This window comes from Pteropus medius, unplaced genomic scaffold (genome assembly GCF_902729225.1).
Source record: "Pteropus medius unplaced genomic scaffold, Ma_sr-lr_union100, whole genome shotgun sequence".
Taxonomy (NCBI): Eukaryota; Metazoa; Chordata; class Mammalia; order Chiroptera; family Pteropodidae; genus Pteropus; species Pteropus medius.
In genome coordinates, this window is record NW_024352790.1 from 173,265 (window position 1) to 198,209 (window position 24,945).

General features: G+C 33.2%; 1 protein-coding gene across 1 annotated transcript in view; it reads left to right on the forward strand.

The window, feature by feature from the left end:
* The window catches only part of LAMA2 (laminin subunit alpha 2), a 239,010-nt gene that overhangs the window by 163,630 nt on the left and 50,435 nt on the right, over nt 1-24,945 (forward strand). The window contains exons 31-37 of the mRNA XM_039849938.1: nt 8,383-8,499; nt 9,982-10,164; nt 11,742-11,747; nt 14,147-14,301; nt 19,692-19,835; nt 20,801-20,934; nt 22,865-23,024. Coding sequence (XP_039705872.1) covers nt 8,383-8,499; nt 9,982-10,164; nt 11,742-11,747; nt 14,147-14,301; nt 19,692-19,835; nt 20,801-20,934; nt 22,865-23,024 — 899 coding nt within the window. The remainder of the gene's footprint in view (nt 1-8,382; nt 8,500-9,981; nt 10,165-11,741; nt 11,748-14,146; nt 14,302-19,691; nt 19,836-20,800; nt 20,935-22,864; nt 23,025-24,945) is intronic.

Here is a 24,945-nt window from a genome sequence, read left to right on the forward strand (position 1 = left end):
GGTGAGTTGTGCAAGTGCAGAGTCAGGTCCTGTTTTATTTAAAATTTTAATATTTTGTTCACCATTGATATTTTTTGAATTATTTTTATTTTTCTAAATATTGCAATAAAATAGTTTATCTTGGTTTTTTTTGGGGGGGGGCATGTTTTTTTTTGGCGCCCCTTTAAACTTCATACCTAAGGTGAATGTCTCAGTTGCCTTACCCTAATCCAAGCCCTGACTTTCCCTCTATTTCTCCCACAAACACTGGCATTATGAAAATGAAGAAAGAATTCTATTTTTAGGGATTTTTTCCAAGGGAAAAAGAAATCTAAGGATAGGCATGCAAGAAAGGGTTAAGAAACAGAAATGTTCATTAGTTTAAATATCTTTTTTTGTATTTTAGGTAGTACATTATTTAAAGTAATGAAAACCCACAAACTACTCAAATAATAATTCCTCCAGATATCTAAGCCAAGGCTCTGACGGAGATGGGAATGTTTTCTTGCTACATTATGACATCCTTCTGATTTGTGGCCAATTACACAACTTATAAAATGGCTGTTAATCAGGGAAATGCCATATATTACCACCAGGAACTGCTGAAATAGGCCCTACAGAGCAAAACTCTTGACAGCAGCTATTAAAATAGAGATTTAGTCATTTCTCTTTCTGTGGTGCCTGGAGTTAGAAGGAATAAAAATCATGAGGCCAGTATATCCTCCATATTTCTCATTTGTTAGCTTGGTTCAATTCGGTACAATCCAGTTAGTTTGTGAGCTTTAGTCATGAATGACTTAGTGCTGCTCTCTGCCATTTTTATGCTGTCCTTGCCTTGTGGGAGTCGGGACTTGCCAGGAGCAATTTGTTTGGCTTTTTAATTTTTGAATATACATTTGTTAAAAGTGAATTTGCCCTTGTGCGCATTTCAGATTGGAAGTCAGTCTACATTGCACTGATTGAATGTCTATGGAGACAAAAATACTTTTGTTGATGGATATGGAGCTTGGTACAAATTGATGACTGAAAGAGTTAAATGATAAATTAATACCAACAGGCGAATTAATACTACTGTGCAGATTAACAGGAGATTTTGTCAATAAAATAGCCAGTTGGTTCTCACGGAATGTGTACAGGGCAAGGAATGAAGTAGAGGATGGTATATAAGAAAAAATGAAAATACTAAAATGTTATAATCATATACCTTATATCACTTTATAATCATATACCTTATATCAATTTTATTTAATTCTTAATTTGTCCCTAATTTTTGTCTTTGCTCAAAATAAGTGAAATTATTTAATGACTTAGGAACAAGCATAACATTTCTGTAAAATGGGTGACACTCATATAAAATAAAAAGATATATTCCCTAGCCTGAGGATATTGAATCAGTGAATTGTATGACATGTGGTGCCACCCAACACACAGAACAATACCAAAATTATTTCAAACATTAATTTTTGTAAATAAATTAATACTTTCCTTCTATATTGTGATCCTTCTATATATATACTCACTCATTCAGTCTAGACAAGTGTATCAGAAAGGTTCTGTGATCATGAATGTATACAATTTCAATTACTAACTTGTTAAGATTCTATGTTTTTTTTTTTAATTATTTGATTAGAAAAAGAATAAACAGGAATACTACAATGCTGTTAAACCAAAGTCTGGCACAGGAGTTCAATTTTGTCTAATGCATTCTTTTAATATTAAAAGTATGCATACACCTTTTGAATTCACATACTACCATTTGCCAGAATCAGTGTTTCCATAAGTAGCCATGTGAAACAAGGTCAGCTCTATTGATAAAAAAATAATCAGTTTAGAACTATATGGATGAAATCAAGTCTGGATCTCCAAGCCTACCATAGTCCAGGGAACAAAGCAATCTTTTCCTGCAGAAATTATTGATTTCTCATATAGAATTTTAGTTTCTCCTTTGGAGTGTGAATAGAGAAAAATCAAGAAAAATAAAACCAGGTTGGACTCAGTTTGATAGTTGAAACGAAATGTGTCAAAATAATGGCAAACTTGGAAAGGGGTCTATTGGAGCCAAAGAGCACTTTCTTACTTAAAAGTAGTCTAATTTAGTGTCTTTTAGGGTATCCTGCTGGCCATAACGAAAACAAGCAGGCCTATAGTCAAGCTTTCAAGCTTGTTCTAAGGGACCATTCACAGTTTCAGTGTCTGGTTGTTTTTGTTTCTCATTCTGTGGCCTGAAGTGAGAACTCCCCTCTCCTGAGAGACCCTGTCTTTGACTATTCTGCCATCAGAAATGTGTCCCTTCTCTTCTCTCCTCCAGCTTCTCACTATAACCCTGTAGGAGGAAAAAGAGCATATTCAATTGTACCTAAACAGTTTTTGAAGTTCCACCAGGCTCAGTGCCCATTTTGAACAAGATCTAATTTGTCATTTTTGGATCAGTACAGAGTTTCTCAGTAGTATGCCTTTTTCTAGACACAGGTCCCATTAAGTAATGTCAGAGGTTCCAATTCATTGTCACTCTTGTATATAAGTCTAGGCAAAAGAGGCAGCCAGAGATAGGGCGCATCCCAAACTGTGAGAGCAACTGGGGAAAGGGAAGCATAGGAATAATATCATGAAAGAGGGCTAGAAGTACAAAAAAGTGGAAAAGACTATGTGTAGCAACTTCATCAAATCAATTGACAGGAGGAATACACTTCTTGATTTTGCCCAGCTTTCATCTTGGCACAGCTGCTCTTTCCTCTACACAGGTCTCAGGAGCCTGTGACTGGATCATGGGGCTGCCTTAAAGAACAGTTTCTTTAGATATCTTAATATTAAGAGACAAAGGACTATATAAATGGTTGAAAAATTATTGTAAACTTGCTTGAGAGAAATTGTACCTCTTTATATTCTTAAAATATACAAAGCTAAATTATAAAGTTAATAAATTTTGAAGAGGAAACATATATAATTTAGTAAAGTTGGCCATCTCTTGTATATAAAATAAAATCATTTAAGTCAAAGAAACACTAACAATTTGAATAAACTGCATGTATGTAGTAAAGCCAACACTTTAGCCCAAATTTGTCTGGCTTCAAAGCCGATGCTTTCAACCACTGCTAGACAAAAACTCTGGGCCTCTGCCACAGTCCAGAAGATAACAAATTAGCATTCATGGCCCTGACAAATGTTTGATAAATGAATGAGTAAGTAGATGAGTACTTGAGAGTAAAAAGAATCTCTCATTACCAGGAAGGTCAAAATCAAGCTTTGCACATGACCTCATACAGATCTTTTGCCTATTCCAAACTTTCTGCTTCAGAACTACAGATAGAAACATTGCAGAGATTAACTTAGTCCCTAATTCAGAAGAAGCCTCTAGAACAAAAGATAAAGCACATTCATAAGAAACAGAAATTATGTGGATTAAATTTTGGTTTACAAAAAAATCCTAAAGAGACCATATTTCTTCATTTTTTGGTAAAGGAGCAAATCAGAAGTGATAATGAGTCTGTACAAGAAGTAGTTCATAATAAGACAAATGTCATAGTAATGGAAATGTTCGTTGCAAAATGTTTAGATGGCGATTTGGCAGATGATTATATCTAACCAGAAGCTTTCAAAATTAATAGCAGTTCTACAGATTTCATCCTTGCGAATGAGGGATTTTCTCAAGGTATTTCTTTGTGCTCTGTTCATATTAAGAAAAAATAAAAATAAAAATTGCACTTGAGGAACTTGATTAGTTAAGTTTGAATAATCAAATAGAACATTTCCATTAAATCTAAAAACTCGTTTTTATATTTATTTGTTTATACATATGTTTAGAAAATATAAAAGGGAAATAAACAAAGTTAGGTTCTGGATCAAGCAGTTTAAATGAAGAAGAAAGTGAGTTATAAATAAAATTGAAAACTGACACACACCAGGGCAATTTTCAAACCAATGTGAATTATCAAAGAATGTGAATTATTTTGTTACCATTTACTAACTGCCTATGATAAATCCAAAATTTTCTCATACATCCTACAATTTATTTCTCATATCAATCATACAAAGGCAGATGTTATTTTTATTTTATATGTATAAAAGGGGATAGAAATGTCATTGAAACCCACATCTTCCAAATCTACAACCTATAATGATTTTACAGCACCACACTGCTTTTTCTAAGTGTTAGAATTTTGTAAGAGAAGACATTATTGACAATCAAGGAAATTACTTGTAACAGGTTTATTTTGAGATATTACATAGCTTAGGTCAATATTACCAGTTCTAATTTAACTGAACTTTAATTCTTATTTAGCATAGTGTCAAGAACATAGTAAACATGAGTAAATGCGTATTATTAGTGGAAGTGACTTAGAACTCTATCTACTGGATTTCATTATGAATATCTCTGCTTTGTGCAATGCCAGTGGTTATGCAACCAAGGGAAATGATATTGTCGGGCATGTTCACAGTCTACCCCGGATGCCCTGCTTCCTTCCCTTTATGAGCTCTTTCTCTGTCAAACCCTCTCCTGCACATTTGTCTTCTTCTGTGTGAGGACAGGGTGAGAAAGGGAGAACCAAAGCTGAAGAAGTGTGTGTATGTAGCCTTTGAGGTTCAGTGGATATGATACCTAGAGAGAAAATAAAGAGAATGACTTGGCTACAGCTAATGGGCATGAGAGCTTACGAAATAAGGAAAAGAAATCCTAGAAAATATAGCTGTGGATTACAAATTGGATCCTTTCCTTGTTTTCCACAAATTACAAGTAAAGAATTGGATTGGATTTTCTTTTAACTATCAATAATTCTATTTCTTTGGCCATATTACAATCAAACTGGACATCATGCATTCTTCCTTACATTTTGATTATAGCTGCACTCTAACCTCATATATTTTTTCATTCAAAGCCAGCTGTGGAGTATTTATTTTTCTAGATTTTCCTCGTTATAGTTTTGTAAGTTTTCCATTTTAAAATCTGCAAATTTTCTCTATACACAACTTTTACTCACCTAATTTTGCTGACAAAGCTATAAAGTGTTTAGTCTTGGTTTGAGAAATTTCAGAAACTACTAAGGAAAGAAAGTGATCTGAATGTAGGAAAAGATAAATTAAGAAGGAACCTGAAACATAGAAATCAAGCTGGGTTAGAATATTCACATTTTGACTGTCTAGTACAGAAAATGGAGGATCAAAATTACTGCTTTGGAACTTGAGGAACAGCAGTAACAATGTTCTTCAAATCAGTCTTTCTTCTGAATAATTGGCCTGATTGTTCAGCCAGTATTTACTATCAAAATGCATAAAATAGTATAAACCAAGTGATGCCCTTTAAATTAATGTGTTTTTTTCCACTGTACACAAATATCTTTCTTGTCAGAAAATTTCGAATGCTTCATTGTTCAAAAAATCAAATCTAATCAAGAACCTAAGAAATGAAATTTGTACTGTTCCATTTCCTTAATTGATGAAGACTTCAAAGTTAATATCAAAAGAACAGCTTTTTAACTATTCTCAAGGAATCGTTATAGATATCACAGTCATAATCAGACTGGACTTATTTCTGAAAGTATATTTTTGATGACCTATCCGAAGATATTTTTTAGTACAGACAGTGGAAATAACAGGAATATTTTTTAAAAGATAAACTGTGATTGACAGATGAGAAAATCTAATACTTTGGAAAGTATATTTTGAGGAACTAGAATTAAAAATAATAATATCTTAGTGACTGAAATTGACATATTGGTATTTTAGAACTGTGCTTTTCTGGAATATTTTATGCTTTTTTTTTTTTTACTGATGTCAGGTCTTTGGTTTGGAACTTAAAAGCAGGCGCATTGAATAATACTATGTGCTTCTATTACTATGGTGTAACAGTGGTTTAATCTGTCTGCCTATAAAACATTTATATGAAATGGAGTGGATCGTCAATTAATATGTTCAGTACTTTTTCACACCCAGAGCACTAATAGTTAAAAATCCTCTATCTTCCTTTCCTGTTCCTGTTCTTCCCAGACAAAATAAGTGAAGATTGTTCTTCAGCTGCCAGTGGCCTGCTAGTTCCTCTAAAAACGCAGGTGCATGACCTCCAAAAGGGGTGGGCACACAGTCAGATCAGAACTGTTACAACTGTTATATAAGACATTGTCTCTCTTGGTCTGTCTGTTCTGGGTACCAGAAACTTGATGAAAACAACAGTCTTCAATATTATTTACTATTGGGAAATAACAGTCTTCCCTAGTTCAGTTTGCTTAAGTATTTTTTTAAACTGTTTTAAGTAACAAAACAGAAATATCTGCACAGAGAAAACAATTTAGCTGCACAATCAGGTATAAATTGAAAGATTTTAGTACACTTCTCTTCACAGCACCATTAACTCTCTTACTTGTTCTATTCCTAGTTCCTAACTGTTGTAAGTTCTGTCAAGGTTCTCTGGAATGTTTTTCCCACCTACCCACCACCAGACCTGCCCTGCCAAATTTGTGTTTATATGTCAGCATAAATAGGATATGCCTTGCTTATTTTCTTAGAAAGGACTTAAGGGTCTTTTTGTTTTCATATCAGCACCTACTCATCTATTTCTTTTTAAAGACTGCAATATATACCATTGCGTAGATATGCCATATTGCTATGAACAGTCCCCTAATACTGAGCTTTTCTGGCTATTTTGAATATAGATCTAATAATCATCCTGAAAGATATATATTAATATACTTTTACAAGCATATCCAGAGGGTAAATTTCTGGCAGTAGAACTGTTGGGCCAAATAACCTTTCTGTTTAAAATTCTAATAAATTTATTGACTTGCTTTTCACAAAACGACATCAATTTGTACTTCTACCAACACTCTTGTGAACACTTGGTATTATCAGACATTTGACTTTTCCCAGTCTGATAGATGAGAAATGATATCTCACTCTTCTTTTGCTTTTTTCCCTTGATAAAAGTTATTTATTGAAGAATATGTTTAGATATAAATCACTTTCCTCATTTGCAAAAAGACTGTGAAAGGACCCACAGAGAGACAGTCTGATTAATTCAGTCCTCTGTAGATTGCTTCCCTGGCAGACTTTTTCTGTTGAAATATCTTTGGGGCATGTGTCCCCTACTCTTTGAGGTGGTTGTCACATCTTTTAATTCTTCTCTCATTTCTTGAGGCTGGAATTCCAAGAGCAGAGTGCCAGCATGGTCAGGTTCTGTGTCTGATGAGGGTCTGCTTCATGGTTCATAAATGGCCATCTTCTGCATGTAACCTTAGATGGCCAAAGGGCACTTTACAGTTCTTTAATTATGATAATGTTGGGTGGTTTATTTTAATTTGGTAATTAATTATTTCTATTTGTTTTATTGTGAACTACCTATTTATATGTTTTTCTCATTATCTTTTAAAATGTACAACACTTTACACATTTGCCTGCCATTTGGCATGTAGGCATTGCTAATCCTCTGTGAATCATTCTAATTTATAATTATATATATGATAATATATATATCTATATGACATATATATATATATATATATATATATATATATATATGAATCTTATGAGATACATCTAGATATCTAGTGGAAAGAAACTAGAAAATTTACATTTGTAATATTATATTATATCTACTAAATGACATGTTTTAATGTTAAAAAAAAGATGCTAAAGTAGCAAGAAAAAGCTTATGTAAAGCTTATTTAAAGACAATTTGTAAAATATTTTCTCTATTTAAAAAAAATGATAGTTTAGCGGTAATGTGCGAGAAGTTGTTTCTATATGAGATGAAGAAGTACAAATTAGAAGTTATAAAACAGACCTGGGGATTTAGAGTATAGCATAGGGTATACAGTCAACATTACTGTAATGGTTGTGTGTAGTGCCAGATGACTGCTAGAGTAATCAAGGGGATCACTTCACAGCTTGTATAAATGTCTAACAAAAAAAGAAAGAGAGAGAGGAAAAGAAAAAAAAAAACACACAAATATTAGTAAGTGAGGTTTACTGAAATTAAGGGATTCTGCTTAACAACCCTATCTATTTGAGATTTTTAGACTGATCCAGTGTTCCTTTTTGATAATAATTTTTTTTTAATGCGACGTTAATGGGAGTGATGTCAAGATGACTTCATTACAAATGCAGTAAAAGACTGATTCTTTTGAAATTTTTCTCCAGGAAAACCATCAAATTAAGTCAAAGATGAGACACCAAGAAGAAAACATAATTGTCCAACATGTTAAAGTGTCAGATGGTCATATAAACACATATTTTACATTATGATCTGAAATATATTTATGGATAGATGCCAATAAATTAAATGAATTAAATCAATTGTCTTACTTTTTATTAACTTTATATTAAAATAATCTGAAATTGTATATCCAGGTATAAGCTCAGAATGATTAAAATTGTTTCATCTTTTTTGTCTGTTTGTTTGTTTTCTGTTTATAGAAAATGGTGACAATTTGAATGGCTTGAAAACCAGATTAGAAATTGCTGATGTTAGAAATGGTGATCTCCTGAGAGCTCTGAATGACACTTTGGGAAAGTTATCAGCAATTCCAAATGGTAAACATTTAAGACACTGCAAACTGTGTCATTTGACCTGAACTATTAAAGACTGTTGTATCTTTTACCACTTTTTCTAACATTACACTTATATTTTTGTCAGAATATTAGATAACCAGTTTTCTTATTAATTCTTCTTTGTGAGAATGAGAAACTAAATACTTTATACTATGTCATTCCTTTGTCACTTGTTACTTTAGCTGGCATCTGTAGGACTATGTTACAAAATGTAAGATATAGCTATCTCATTATTGCATTGTTGTTCCATGTTTCAGCCTGGGAAATCTTTTATTAACAGAAAATAATAAAATCATATAAACACTGTTCTCTAAAATGTTGACATGCTACCACAAAGTCACAGTTTATTACTGTACCTACAGTAAAAGGTGAGAGCCAACTACCTCAACACATATTTCTTGGCAAAGTTCAGTTCCTTAAATGTTTCAGCTTTCAAAAATATTAATGGTTGAACCAGGTCTGCAGTATCTTCCTACTTATTATAAGTAGTTGAAGTTACTGCTTGGTATTCGTTCCTGAAAACACCATTCTTTTAGAGTTAGTATTTTTGTATTTTCTGTAGCATGACATAATAACAAGTGTCGCTTACATTTACTGAGTGCTTACTCAATATGCTTATGTTAAGTGCATGTAATCCTCATCCTAATCTTACAAGGTGAATAGCATTATTATCCCCACTTTACAGGTGGAAATCTGAGACATAGGATACTGAAAGCCATTATTTAAAGTACATATATGAGATTTAAACCCCAATTCAGAGCCTTTGGTCTTAACTACTAATCTGTACATACTAGTAGGCATATATATGTATAGTATATTTTCTTTATACAAATATGATCAAGTAAACAAATGTATGTATTTATACAACATAGAAAATAGCAAAAATATTAATGATTAATACTTTTTTAACATTAAATAAATGTAAGTAACTTTCCAGATTTTCCTATAACCTCTTCAATAATAAGGACATACATTGAAAATTTCCAAGTCCAAAAACAAATATAAAGACACGAATACATGGTCTGACATACCTGAAAAAGTGTGTTGTGTATCATTACCTTTAAATCGAAATAAATTTTTCTCTCCCCATCACCCCTTTTCATGGATGTGAAGATTAAACCTTAAGCCTGCTTTTGATGAAGCTATATAACTCATGTGGATAAATTCCTCTATTTAATATGTTCAAGAGCAAATCACAATATGCCCTTCTATAATGGACATTTAGAATAATCACTTTGCTATCTTAAGAGCTAATCAGGTACTCATACCAAAGGCTCCTGAGAAAATTTATTTTAGCTAAAAATTTGCTTCATTTGCTACAACTGAATGAGACCAAGTGCAGTCTTTCCCTTTGCACGTGTGCTCCTGAGGTCAGCCAGCTGCAGCCTTCACTTCGACAAGCATCGATTAAACCACTAACTCTAGATCTTTTGTTTTGTTCCTCATACCCTCTTCTGCTGACAGACACAGTTGCTAAACTGCAAGCCATTAAGGACAAAGCAAGACAAGCCAACGACACAGCAAAAGATGTACTGGCACAAATTAAAGCTCTCCACCAGAACCTTGATGGCCTGAAGAAAAATTACAATCAACTAGCAGACAGCGTAGCCAAAACAAATGCTGTGGTTAAAGATCCTTCAAAAAACAGTAAGAATCCCATTTTTTCATTTTGATGATGTCATTTGTCACACTATAAAAGTATCTCAGACTCATATTGTTAGATGTGGAAAAGACTCTTGTAGTGATGTAGTCTGTCCTCATTTCATAGCCAGGGCTCAGGAGTTGAGTGTCCTGCAGCTCCAGAATGAGAATCTAAGTCTCTTAGCTTTGCCTCACTGATTTTTCCATCCAGATTGTGTCCAATTGACAGGAAAGTAGGATTTCTCAAAGTTTGTATGATATTTGGTACAGGGAATGCCAAATACTTTTTAATCCTACACGATAAACAAAAACTTTTTTCGATTATTCTCAAAGCTTGTGAAGTTTCATAGAACATAGAGGTCAAGGAGCTTACTTATTAGCAGTCCTGTTAGAACATGATATTAAAATGATATCAACTTGAAATATATTAAAATTCAAAAATATTTATATTTTATTATTTAGATTCCAGTTAGTTAACATTTTGGGGCAATTAAAGCATTTATCTAGTTTACCAAGAAAAATATTTCTTTATGTCTTTTGTATATTGAGTCAAGTTATATTGAGTTAGTAAGAATTTACTGAGAAATGTGGGATAACTTACTATAATGATAATTTAAATTATTAAGTATAGTCAGTAAACATTAAGAATATTTTTCCATTCTGTCAAGTGGTAAAATGTTATCTTAGTATGTGATTTCACTGAGGGAGATGCTTGATTTTTTTTGTAACTTTTCATTCTCAAGAGACTAGCTCTCTTTCTACACCAACATTTGCACTGGGTATCAAAATATCTGTAGAGCACAACCACAAAGATCCTGTTATTGCCAGTATATGCTACATAATTTAGATGCTGTTTGGGGAGGAAGGCTGATTTTTCAGCACCCTAGGCTCAAATCAAATGTTAATGATGCTATGAAATAATAGATACTACTAGCATGACTCCATGAGCGAGGAAGAGTGTAAACACATAAAATGTGCACTTCAAAGCTAGATAGATTTATTCCTAACCATTTCCTTAAGGAAGAAAAACAGAGATACAATGTTTTTTTTTTCTTATATAAGCGCAGACATAGCTTCTCCATATAGTTCAAAGATTCCATCTGAATAAATGGTTCAGAAGCATGCCAAATCACATTTTCATTAAAAAAAAAAAATAAATGAAAAAAAGTTTTAAAGTAAATATCACTCTCTTTTACTTATTTTGTAATTTAAGATATTATTTTATTCAATTTCAAATTTATTCTTAACTGATAATAGCCTTTTCATATTATCTCTAACTTTTTTGATCCTATTCTCCATCGAGATAGTTAATTATCTGTAATATTAATTAAACTGGGATTGTTTTCAATGTATTAAAACATTATAATGAAGTTTCTTTAAGTATGAACAGTGGCCTCTAAATTACATATTTTCGTATACTTTGATAGCACTAGTTTGAGGTAAAATGAGATGCATTTATAAGTAGTAAAGTGGTGAAAAGTACCGTTTTTTTTTATGTTACTACTTTATAACATCTGTTAAAAATATTTCCCCATGAATGTTCTAATTTCTTTTGTTTTACTTCCATATGAAATTACCTGCAGAAATCAGTATGTATATGTTTACTTATATCTCTTTAGTAACTATTATGCTTGATTGCCTATTACAAAAATTTCAGCTCTGCATGTTACCATGTTTTAGTATTGCTTTAGACATTATATAGCTATTCTTTTCAGTGTCACAGTGTTAATACTAGACATATAAAAAGAATTTTCTTTACAAAAAGTTAGTATGTGGACGAATTTTATATACTTCTAAAGAATAGTATTTGGAGAAGCACATAATAAGATAAATGAAATCTTAACAAATGAACAACCAGTGGGATATAAACATATTCTCTTTTAAACATCCCATAATTTAAATTCAAAGTCAAAAATAAAACTGCAAAATAGAAAAGAATAATAATAAAATCCAACATAAAACCTGAGAAGGCTCTCCTCAGCAGAAAACGAGTATGATTACATAACTAAATAAGCATTGAAATAATTTAGGCAATTCTATAAGTCAAATAGAATAAAATTAACTAAAACGAAGATGAAAAAATAATGAATTAGAAGAAAAATAATCCAAGAGGTGAATCTTTAGAAATGTAAAGATAAAAAAATGTAGATGATTGGCAATATTAATCAAGAAAAATAAAGCACAAATAGGCAAACTTCTCTAGAAGATATAACTAAATAATAGAGGAAATATAACACAGAAGAGGGTACTTGGAAAAACTGCATGCTAATAAAACTTGAAGCTTAAAAGAGATAATTTTCTAGAAAAACATCGTTATCAAAATTTATCTGCAGAAGTGATTTACAAATCTACACAGTCAAATAAGTTTTCAAAAACTGCACAAGAAAGCATCAGACTCAATATCGCAGATGATTTATTTTTAAACCTTCAAGAAAATAATTTCCATATGACTTAAACTTCCCCAGAGGATAGAAGAGAAAACAAGCGAAGGAGTGGGAGAACCTCCAGATTCCATTTTGGAATATTTGATAGAAACTTCTGAGAGCTTTAGAAGAAAAGAGTCCGTTATCTGCTTAAGCCTAAGAAGCCTTTGCTTAACCTCTTTTTCTTTCTCATGAATTTAATCTAAATTCTTTTCCCTTAACTCTAGAATAATTCGCAGAATATTAGAGTAATATTAGAAAATAAAAGGAAGGGGAAAAATGGACAAACGGTTGATTTAAAGTATACAACACAAAAGGGGTAATCGTGTTTATGTTGAATATCTATATTATATAATTCTATAAAAGGGCTTTGACCCCTGCATTTACCTGCATTAAAGGAAGAAAATACTCAGTCCTTGATCTAGCAACTCTTTTAAGTTAATAAGGAATGTTTAAGTTAATAAGAAATCTATGTTCTTTTTAAACATCACTAGCGATATAACTCATAGTTATGAGCATGATTTTGAAATACTTACTTCAAGACCTCATTCAAAAATAGTAATTTCTTTTCTTTTGAGCACATTTGATTAATTCCTGAGGATTAGTTCTCAGTGGTGCGATGTCAGCCAGAGAGCAGAACTTTCATAGTCTAGCAGGGCATATAGCCTTGGACCTTAAGCGGTTTCACATCAGGGTCACAGTGACAGAAAACAGAATAATACATGCTCTATCAGATAATAAATGATATAGTTGGATAATACTGCCAGCATCCTAGAGGTAGAATAATTGGTTTTCCATGTGTCATTTGCCCTCCTATGAGAAACACATGCTGAAACTCTGTGGATCAGTGACAACCTTCCATAATTTTAAGGTTAAACCCCTTTTGAAATTATCAATATTCAATCTTTTTTTTACCTATCAGAATGGCAGTTTAATATGGTTCAACTTAATATAGAGAGCAGGATAATCAACTATTCTTCAAAATGAAAATGAACTGCAGCATAAAGATTTAATTAAAGTATAAAATAGGCCTTTAGTCTAAGGGTTGTTCAACATTGAAGGGTTTTCAGAAGACATTTTGATAGCTTCTCTTTTTAAGATGTGCAAATAAAGACATTGAGAAAAAGAAAGAAAACCAATTTTGTGTGAGAAACCTGATTTAAATACAGGTCTAGCTTAGACAGACTAGGTGACATTTTAAAGACACTTTTATTTTCTTGATTCTATGAATAAAGCTCTATTCTGTAAAGGTTAGCTTTTTGGCTGAAGCTAAAAATTAGGCATTGAATTAAGTTTGTCATATTCTTAACCTTCAATGCTAACTTTCAACTTAATCGCAAAGCCAGTGCTTGCCCTTCTTACTCTAACATCTCCTCCTCTGGCCTGCTTGAGTCCCAATTAACATATTCCCGTTTGCCATCACAAGCTGCTTCAACAGTCATGGCCTTGCTTTTGTCATGTGGATCAAATGAAATTATTTCAATTATTTAGTTATGCATATGCTATTTTAATTTCTCAGTGTGTGCATATGTGTGCGTGGTACATGCTAACCTTGTTCTATGCAGTTGCAGATGCAGGTGCCACTGTCAAAAACCTAGAACAAGAAGCTGATCGACTGACAGATAAACTCAAACCCATCAAGGAACTTGAGGATAACCTGAGAAAAAACATTTCTGAAATAAAGGAACTCATAAACCAAGCCCGAAAACAAGCCAATTCTGTAAGCTGTTTTTATTTTCAGTATCAGTAACTGGTTGTAATTTGGGGTATCATTGCCAGAAGGAATGCCTTCACTCAGTATATCCTGTTGAACGATCTCTGGTTCTTTTTCTTTAACTTGGAGTTATTTTGGGAGGAAGTGGAAAATGGAAGTTTAAATTTTTTTCCATAAATTTCTAAAGACATTTCTTGAGAACAGTGATCACCACTCACTGTTTTAGAAATGGAAAGTCTGTTATATTTTATTATTATTTGAATAGAGTAATACAGATAGCAAGAACAGAAACCTTATTTTTGTATACTAAAAAAGCATGGGTGAGAGTGCCTTGTTCTTGATTAAAGCGAAAAAAGGCCAACCAGTAGGATTGTAGCAGGAATGAAAGAACAAGGTTAATGAATTAATAGCAAAAAGGAACCATTATTGTCTATATATTTTTTTATCTAAGTACCAGCAAAAACAAAAATTATTTTGGTTACAAACAGTTTTACAGTTTATTGGGGTTTTTTGTTGTTTTGTTTTGTTTTACATTTTATAGTAAGACTAGGAAACACCTAATTCGTCTCAAAATTTTGCTCTTTCTTAATCCAATTAGAAGACCAGTAGGATATGCTATTTTAATTTCTCAGTGTGTGCATATGTGTGCGTGGTACATGCTAACCTTGTGACAATATATTCTTTTCACTCCTTTATGCATATCTAATATCTCTAAAAAAGGCCAAAATAATAAAGTTGTACTTTGAAAGGAATTCATGATTAACTGAAGAGAAACTAAGAAACTGACAAAAAAGATTAGTGAAGATGATGTACCTAAGTTCAGAGTAAAAGAGCAGATAGGGTTGCAAAGACATATATTGAGCTACAATATGAAAACCATGTAGGCAATATGATGACAGGTCATCATTGTATATGTGAAGCACAAAGTAAAAATAAAGCAAATGTTACTCCAAGGTTTGGAGTTAGATATCTAAGATTTAGCCAATATAGAAGAAGCATCTCCTATGTTCAAGGCTACTTGCTGTGTGGTACGCAAAGATGAATGAGGAACTCATAAAGTTTACAATGTAGTAGAAGAAATAAGACATGTACACAGATAACTGTAAGGTAAAGCAGAATAATATGCTACATTGTGTGAACAATGAGAAGTGCTATGAAGTTCCGAGAACTAGTAGGAGTGCGATTTCCTAAAGTAAGGGATTTCAGCCAGGCTTTGAAGTGGGATAGTGCTGGACATGAGAGGGGGGAGGGGGAGGAAGGACAGCATTCTGAGAAGAGGGAATAGCTTGAGCCAGGGCAGAGAGAGAAGATAGTTTCAGGGTCATTTCATGAAAAAAGCAGTCTAGTTTGCCAAGGTTATTAGTAAAGTGAATATTAAACTTGAAAGGTTACTGGAAGCCAGGTCTTGTCAGGCCCCGAGTAAGTTAAGCAGTTTCATTTAGCTGCGATTGTACCTGAGACAAATCTCATTGGTAAGGAGAAGCTGAAAGTTCTTGATCATGAAATGTAATATAATCAGAGCTGAGCTTTTGAATATGAATCTGGAAGTAGTTTGTGGGATAGATGAGAGAAACAAGAAAGAAGAAAGCAAATTTAATAAGTGGCAGTGGCAAGAAAAAGGAAGAGCTTAATATACCACTCCTGCGTTTTGCAGTATTAAGTTTGAAGAAGCAATAATAACAAATATTCTATTGTGAATCACATACTTAACCACATTTTCTGGCTTAGTTATCAAGTGGTGAAATCTGGACATTTTTATTATGTCTTCATTGTAAAGAAATTTAAAAATATATCCATATATGTATCAGTTATGAGAGCTTTCCCACTCTACCCACCCCACCTCACCCCCCAGGGAGAAAGATAAAATTCTGGAAGGAAAATATATAAAATCTATCTCAAAACAGAAAATGAAAGAAAGGCATAAAAATATTACTAGAAAAGTGACCATTGTCTATGCCTCTTAAGGAAATTTTTAGTCACTTTTGGAAATAGAAGTTACAATAAGATGCCTTACTTTTTGTAAAATATCAGAAATATGTAAACAGCCAATTTTTTTTTCAGATGAGTGTAGTACTAATTGAAGATGACATTTGCCTAATTTATAAACATATTCGTAATCTAGTGTGAGTGTCTAATACATACTTAATGTGACCAAGAAATTAAAGACATTTATTTTAAAGCAGCTTTTTTTTTTTTTTTGGTTTGTTGACTTAAAAATTGAATGGCTAATATTCTTTTTAAATAAATGGCCTAATTACTAGATGAAAAATGCAGTAAAATTTCAATAGATATAATAATGGGATCCTCAGTAATGCTTAACTGAGTTCATGAGGATAAATTGGTAAATGATGTCTATAAGAACTGCCTTAGAGATACCTAATGCTTAGTGATTTTTGTTTAGAAGTCTTACTAAGGATTCACATTAGAAATAACAATAGTTGATAGAACCAAATATCTTAAGAGGACGTTTGTGTTTCAGAAATCTCTCTCCTCTCTCCTCTTCTGAGGGATATATCCTAGAGATTTTCCCCCAGAGAAATTTATAAATGCTATACTTAGATTTGCCTGTTCAAATTAGTTAAAAGAAATATCAATAACTGTAAAGAAAAACACAAAATATTTAAATGGAGAGATTAGTAGCTATGGACTGGCTACCAACAATTAGGACTGCCTGAATTTTTCAGGTGCTGAAATATAAACCAGAAAACAGAAAATCCAGAGGCTTTTGTATATAAATGTATAAGTGTTGACCGATAGGTTACTTTACAAGATTAATTTCTGGCATATTGGATATAACAGCATCATTTTGTTCAGAGAACTATATTTTCAGGTAAGTAAAGTGTGCTATAGAATAGATAAATTCTAATGCTTAGTGACATTAAATACTCTCTCTTAGCTTTAAAATGGCTAACTTCTTAGACTTTTAATTCTCAGATGGAGTTTCCCCGGTGCTCTGTCTTCTAACTTTGACGACCCCCTTTTCAAATCGTTAATCATGTAATCTCCTATCATTTCTATCAGGCATACCTAAGCAAGCACAGAAACTCATGCTGTGAACAAACATGCACTCCACCTATATACAGTCATTTCTTCTCTTAACAGTAACCAAGGAGTATTATAACAAAAATAAGTTATTTATGATAAAACTAGCCATAAGATGGCTCTATGGCCAAGCTTATAAAGCATACACTAAATAAAGATAAAACAAACCATACACAGAGTTACTTTCGACTATTAATCCAGCCCCACCGGTACTTTGGATATGATTCCTGCCAGAAATAGCTCAATCTGTTCTACTCATGACTTCCAGTCAGACCTTGATTTCTTCTTGATCTTATGATGTCAGTGGTGCTGATAGCCTGCCTCAAATATTAAATCCCCTCAGTGCCAAGTCTTTTTTGATGATAGTTTGGTTCACTCAATTTATGTTTTAAATTCCTAAAATCTCACTATATCTTACACCTTTTCCTGAACATTAAAATCTCTAAAGACTGCATTTCCCCTACCTGCCCTCTATTATAGTCTCTTTCTCTTTCTTTACTTTATCCTTTTTATCTCTAAGCCCTTGGATAACCTTCTGCATAGATGCTCCTCTACCAGGCAACATCTGATAGCCTCAACTGCCTTCTGCTCTATAGTAGTAACATCCTGGTTCTGTTTCTCAGCAATTCATGTTGATTCACCTATTCTAATACTTCATGTGGAAGAGAAATTCCATCATTTGCAGAGCAAAGTACTAACTTTCTGACTGAAAACCACACAACCAGGAAGACTATCTTCTCCCAGACACAGAACAACTACTCTGGGGACCAGAGTGCACCCTGGGGCTCTGCCCCTCCCTCAGTTATTAGAGGACTAGGAAAGCAGTCTCAGCAACTTCTAGTCTAACCTAGCTCTAGGCAACCACACAGAGGGCTCCACTAGAGTGAGCCCGTTTCTTTCGAGCATACGATTTTTCCACTTGGAGATGCAATTTAGATAGCAGGTTAGGTGAGAAGACAGTATACAAATAACATGACTTATGCAGCGTCTTTAGGAAATACAACAGTTCTGCCATATTCTCAGAAGTCCTCAAACATATAAATTTACATATTTGTCACAACCAAAAATCCCTCTTTAGCTTTCTCTTTTAAATGCAACCAGTATTGAATCCAGCACCTCCTCAATATAGTCTACACCCCCCCTTGAAGAGGAGTTTTGTTGCATCCCGTACCCATACCCTAGTTAGACGCCTGGAGACCTCTCTTTGTGTCACCATAACATGGAAACTGGTTTGGTGTTCTAGGCTGCCTTGTCTGGAGTCTGCACAGGCCTTTCATGGGGGTTATAATAATACCGATTGGTTTTCTTCCCACTGTGAAAACCAAATGAGTAGCACAAAGTGCTAGAAGGAACGAGAAAATGAAAATTCACTGCAAGTGAGGGCCAATAGGCTTCCCGAAGCTGGGCATTTGAATGAGTGGCAAAGAGAAGTTTTACATCTTCCAGTTTCTGCCTCCTACTTTGAGTACTCTCACTAACGAAGGAACAGCTTCTCTCCGAGCCTAAGCAACTACATTGCTGTACTGAAAGTGCTCCTCTTTGATGGTATACCTGAACCAAAGGAGATTTAATCAAATAATCAACTAGTGTTATTCAGCATTGAAGAAAGGATCCCTAAATGAAGTAAAAATTAGTGCGAACAGTGTCAGTTCTGGTCACCTAGGAATTCCTTTCCTAGCAATTTATAGTCATTTTTAAAGTACCAGTCCAAAGAAAAAGATCTGTTAAATATATTAGTAGTGATAGACATTGGAAATTATTTCTGTTTCATTTCCTGGAAACTTAATAAAAAGGTATAATTTGTTCAAAGTGGAATGATTAATATTCCTCGTATTGTTCGAACATGTAGAACAAAATCTATTTGGCCTCTTTCAACTGTAAGAACATGGGCAGGTAGGTAATTTCCTCTTAAAAACTAAAAGAAAAATGGTTTCCTACTTGAAGTGATACCAAAATTGCTAAAATTTGGATCATAAAATTTCATTACACAACCTTAATAATGATCATTACCATTAGCTTCATGTAAAATCACCTTTAGAAAATGTTCCCATATTCATAAAGGAGTAAGGTATGAAGGTAAGAATTTGTTAGTTTCATGCCTCAAAAAATACTGACGTGCTAACAAGACATGGGACTATGAACAGCTTATTGTCAAAATGCTGGTAGAAAGCTGCTCTTCTCCGACCTCATTAATGAGTATAATAGTGTCTGCATATGGGCATTTAATGATACTATTCGATGGTAGGAAAAATAACTTCAAAGAAAAGATGATGATGGATTTGTGGTTGTTTGGGAGCTATTTAAACTTTCTGAGAGATTTAGTCTTAGTTCTTTGTACCTTGTTTTTCTTGAAGATCAAAGTATCTGTGTCTTCTGGAGGTGACTGCATTCGAACATACAAGCCGGAAATCAAGAAAGGAAGCTACAATAATATTGTTATCAATGTAAAGACAGCTGTTGCTGACAACCTCCTTTTTTATCTTGGAAGCGCCAAATTTGTAAGTCGAATATGCAGCTTTTCTTGGCTTACTTACCGTGTATATGTATAGTCAGAGGTTAATCCTTGTAATGTGCAAAATGTATAGAACTCTATATCTTGGTCCTAGAATTGTGTAATGCAGCCTGTCAGATTTGTAAAGCTCACAACTTCAGAATCTTACCTCTCAAATATCTGAATTACCAAGTTAAGTTAGAAGGCAATGAAATGAAAACTTTTTACAGTATTTAGCAAATCTGCTTTCATTGGTGAGCATACCAGCATTTACTTTGAATTATATTTCCAGATGAAGCTATTTAAGAAGAAAAACTATTAGAATAAAGCTTTATCTTTTACTTTTCTCTAACTGAAAAATTACAATGAATTTTCACATTAAATGAAAATGGCATATCCAATGAAAATTCTTCCCACTCATGTTGAGTTTATGACTCAAAAAACTTATATTTATAAAAGCCCACCCCAAAAGTTCTAATTTCTTTAATTTGAACCACTTGACTTTGCATGAATAAGTGAATAAGACTTTTCAGCAGACCACTCATCACGTAAGTCAATATTTGGAATTTAGGTGAGAAGTTTTGGGTCACCTTGAGTAAAAAAATCATACCTAGTCCTTCAAAAACATCAGAGCCCTTGGTGAAAACAATAAATTATGAATCCAAATATTTGCTTTTATCTCTATAACAACCATCAGAATAAAAAAAGCCTTTCATCTCAAAATCAGTCCTAACTAGAATTGGTTAAATTAACACATATGCCTCAGCAATATGGACATTTGAATTGCCTTAAAGATACAATATTATTTAATCATACAAGATAATAGATCATGTTATTTGAGAATTTTTATCATGAGGCTTCTAATTGTTTCGCATATTTATAAATAGTACCTATTGAAAAGAACTCTGCTGGCCTCCTCTTTTAGGGCACTTTATATCTGATATGTCTCATTTTTGTGTTTCTCTGAACTAGATTGACTTTCTGGCTATAGAAATGCGTAAAGGCAAAGTAAGCTTCCTCTGGGATGTTGGATCTGGAGTTGGACGAGTAGAGTACCCAGATTTAACTATTGATGACTCATATTGGTACCGTATTGAGGCCTCGAGGTAACTAATTTAATAAAGATTAAGATAATTAAATAACAGAATTTTGAAGTGGTTTCCCAGTTTATAAGAAATCTTCTATTTCTGTTTCAAAAAGTAGTGATATATATGTACAAATTTTATACTTTAATATGTTTGTGTATGAATGAGTGTGAATGAGCATCTTTGTAGTACCTGTTAGGAACTGACAAACTTTCAAAGTATTGACCAGTGACCAGTTCATTTCAGAACCCTCATCTGACTGTCCCATAGAAATTTTGAGGTTAAGCGCTTTCGGTCACACCACACATAAAGACGTACTGAGACTCGGCCTTACTCGGCACAAGCCAGAGTGTAAGAAATGCCATGGGTGTCTGTCTTCGATGTGCACAGTTCTTCTAGTCTGCATAGTGACCTTGCCTGAGAGACACATGCAGTATCTAAATGTTGGAATGAGTATGTCATATCCACACTACTTAAAATTGGAACAGGAAAATTGACTAATTCTATCTTTAAAGCTTTAATTCAATTAACTTCTAGCAGTATATAGATTACTTAGAGAACCCATTCCTGTCCTTAATACTTCCTTCTCATTTTCTCTCCTTTTTCTAATTCTTAACTCTCTACCACACACAAGGCAGCTAACAGTTAAGAGGTATTGTTATGGGCCGAGGGCAAGAGAGGAAGTTGATCAACAAACTGGTCAATCTGGTAATTGTTCAATCTAGATGATAATACATAGCATTTCATTCTATGTTTGTATAAGGTAATTTTTCCAAAATAAAAAGTTTAAAGAAAAACTTAATGAAAAGCAGTATCTTCAGTATCTTTGTAAGATCTTCTGTAAAAGAGTGTGTGTGTGTGTGTGTGTGTGAGAGAGAGAGAGAGAGAGAGAGAGAGAGAGAGAGAGAGAGAGAGAGAGAGAGAGAGAGAGAAGAGACCGAGACCAATAGAGACCAACAGTGCTTCCATTTGCGATGATGGTAGGCAGGACAAGGGTGATTAAGTACCTAAGGATTTAAGACTATTTATATTTACAAAGCACAGTTCTTTCATAAGAAGAGATATAGTCTGTTAAAGAAAAAGAATCTTGTTTGATAAATTCAATCTATTATTTCCAGGTATTTCAGTTAATTCTAAACCCTCAAAGATTAAAAGATTACCAAAATGACACAGCAGTGAGAGAAATATGACACTAAAATTTTGTTATCACTGCATATCTCTAAAAAGAGACTAGATTTTCATATTTAACAATTCATGGAAATGAATTACTTAAAAAAAGAAAATGAAATATAATAATGATAGCATTCAAAATCATATTAATTGAATTTAAAAGTGAGGTTCTTATATACAATTTGTATACACAACTCTGAAAACTAAATATTATATGATATACATTTAAATGGTATGCCAAGCAAAAGAAGATACACAATTCCAGAAAGACTACTTCAGCAAATCTGGATCCAAAATATAATAAGAGATTTTAGGAGAAATTATGTAGTTTATAATACAGAAGGGTAGATTATTCAGGGTCCACTTGCTGAATTAAAATTAGATATAATGCTAAATTAAGTAATATAAACTTGTTTAAATAGTACATGTTTGTAAATAGTAAACTGTTTTGTAAAGCAATAGGAAAAAGCCTTTTTATTTAACCATAGCAATTTCATCAGCTAATTGCACTACATCATTTCATATCAATGGACACATGTAGAATCAGGGTATGTTGCTCACTGGTCCTAGTTGAATTTGACAATAAACATCCTGGAAAGATTAGACTCTGGGTTTTGATTTGCAATTTAATAAATCTGGAACTTTTGAAGCTAAACACCCAGATATCTCTAAAACAAGTCTTTACATTGTTATACCTTTTTAGTCTGAAGTTACCACAAGTGTGACAGATATTTCACTTTCTGTACCTTCTTCCATTTCCTTTCAACACATATCCTGAAAGAACTGGGAGAAATGGAAGTATTTCTGTGAGAGCCCTGGATGGACCCAAAGCCAGCATTGTGCCCAGTACATACCATTCAGTGTCTCCTCCAGGGTATACGATTCTAGATGTGGATGCAAATGCAATGCTGTTCGTTGGTGGCTTGACTGGGAAATTGAAGGTAATGTGTTTTTCCCATCCTGTTTATTTTATCTTTGTGGGCTACAACTCTTGACATGACTACTCTGAGGGAAGGCATGATAAAGTTCTATAAAACCTTAACCACTTTTTACTTAATTTGTGTTGATGAAAACAGGTTTTTATTTTGAGCAAGAATTTTCTTCTTTGACTATTTAATACTAGAAACATAATCTTTTTAAGCCTGTATGTATTTATTTAAACAGTTGCTGTTTTGCCCTAATCTGTGGCATCATTTTTTTTAATATTCTTGTTTTAGTTGCCTCAAGAGCAAAGTGGTTTTTAAATATACTCCACTTTCTGAATCAATTTATAATTTATTGATAGGAAGCACTATAAAGTTCAAACTCACATCTAATTAAAAGATTTATGAATACCTTGGGAAATGTCACAGGAGTTGTAAGCTTTCAAATCATGATCCGATTTTAAAAGTTTTCAAGTTGCTCTTCTTATTCTTATAGAGTAATGCACTTAATATTCATAATTGCTTTATGACAGATCCTTGTGCATTTCAAATTGCAAAGCGCCTGCATTTTAAAGAAGCTTGTGGTGATTAAATGGAATTAGGTGTTGGAAAACGACCTGTGGGTGAGATATAAGAGCACAACCAAATATAATGAATAATCCCAGGCTTGTCAGAATCATCCTGGGATGAGATTAGTCAGAAAATGTGAAAAGCCAGGGTGACCCTAAATTTATGAGAACTCAGCCTTCATATAGAATGAGGTTGTTTTATTTGCTTTGTGTACGAGATGTGAATCTAAAGTATTGCAATTGATTTCACAACTACACACTAAAATCATCCTCATTTCTTAGAACTGCATATAAATATATATGGTACATAGTAATATATAGTTATATTGCCAACTTTCTCTCCTCCCCAGAAAGATAAATATAGGGTAGCACACAGCAGTACAAAAGCCATGAATTTTGAAATCAAATCCAGGTTGGATTCCCGGCTCTAACACTCACTAAAATATGACCTTAGGCAAGTTACTTAACCCCTTGGGCTTCAGTTGTCTCAAGTAGAAAAGAGAGATAAGAATATCTACCCTGCCTATTAATAATAACCTTTTGTAACATGTATAAAGCCATTGCTATGGGCTCAATAATAGTCAACGTAATTTAAATTAACTTATTTAATTTTCACAACAACCCCAAAAGGTAAGTAATATTCTCCCCAATTTATAGTTAAAGACTCTAAGGAAGAGAGAAGTTAAATGGCTTAACCAAGATTATACAGCAATTAATGGAGGAACTGTGATTTGAACACAGGTTAACGGGCACAAGGGGCTCCACTCTTAATCATGTTTCACTGCCACAACGAATAGTGAGACTATGTGCATAGAATTTGTGACAGATACCTAAGACATGCTAGTCACACCTTAAATTGCACATTAAATAATTTTTATTGTTATCCAGATGTCACTGGCACAAAACTTTCGTAGGCTAATTTTAGGGAAAGAGAAAACAAATGAAATACATAAAAAAAAAAAATCTTAATAATTTTGGCCAAGAGTTTCAAGGCAACTGCTACACCAGAATATGAACCAAAGTTGAAAACAAGTAACTAAATCAACATACTGATGAAAATTCAAAGGAGCAGAAGATTTTTCCAAGTATAATTTTTTTTAGGACGCAAGAGTGAAAGGCAAAAAGCAAGTAGCATCTACAAGTAGAATAATCAACTGCTGGAAAATTAAGAGAGGCTCTGACTGATGACAGAGATTTCCAAGGACTGTCTGACACAAATGGCAGCGGCTCTGATGAACATTCTTTCTACAAGGCAGTAGTGTACCACTTGATCTCAACAATAGGACTATGTACATGTTGATGAGTTTAACCTAAATTTACATCTATAATTTTTAACTATTCAGTGACCATTTTCCGATATTTGTTCTAAA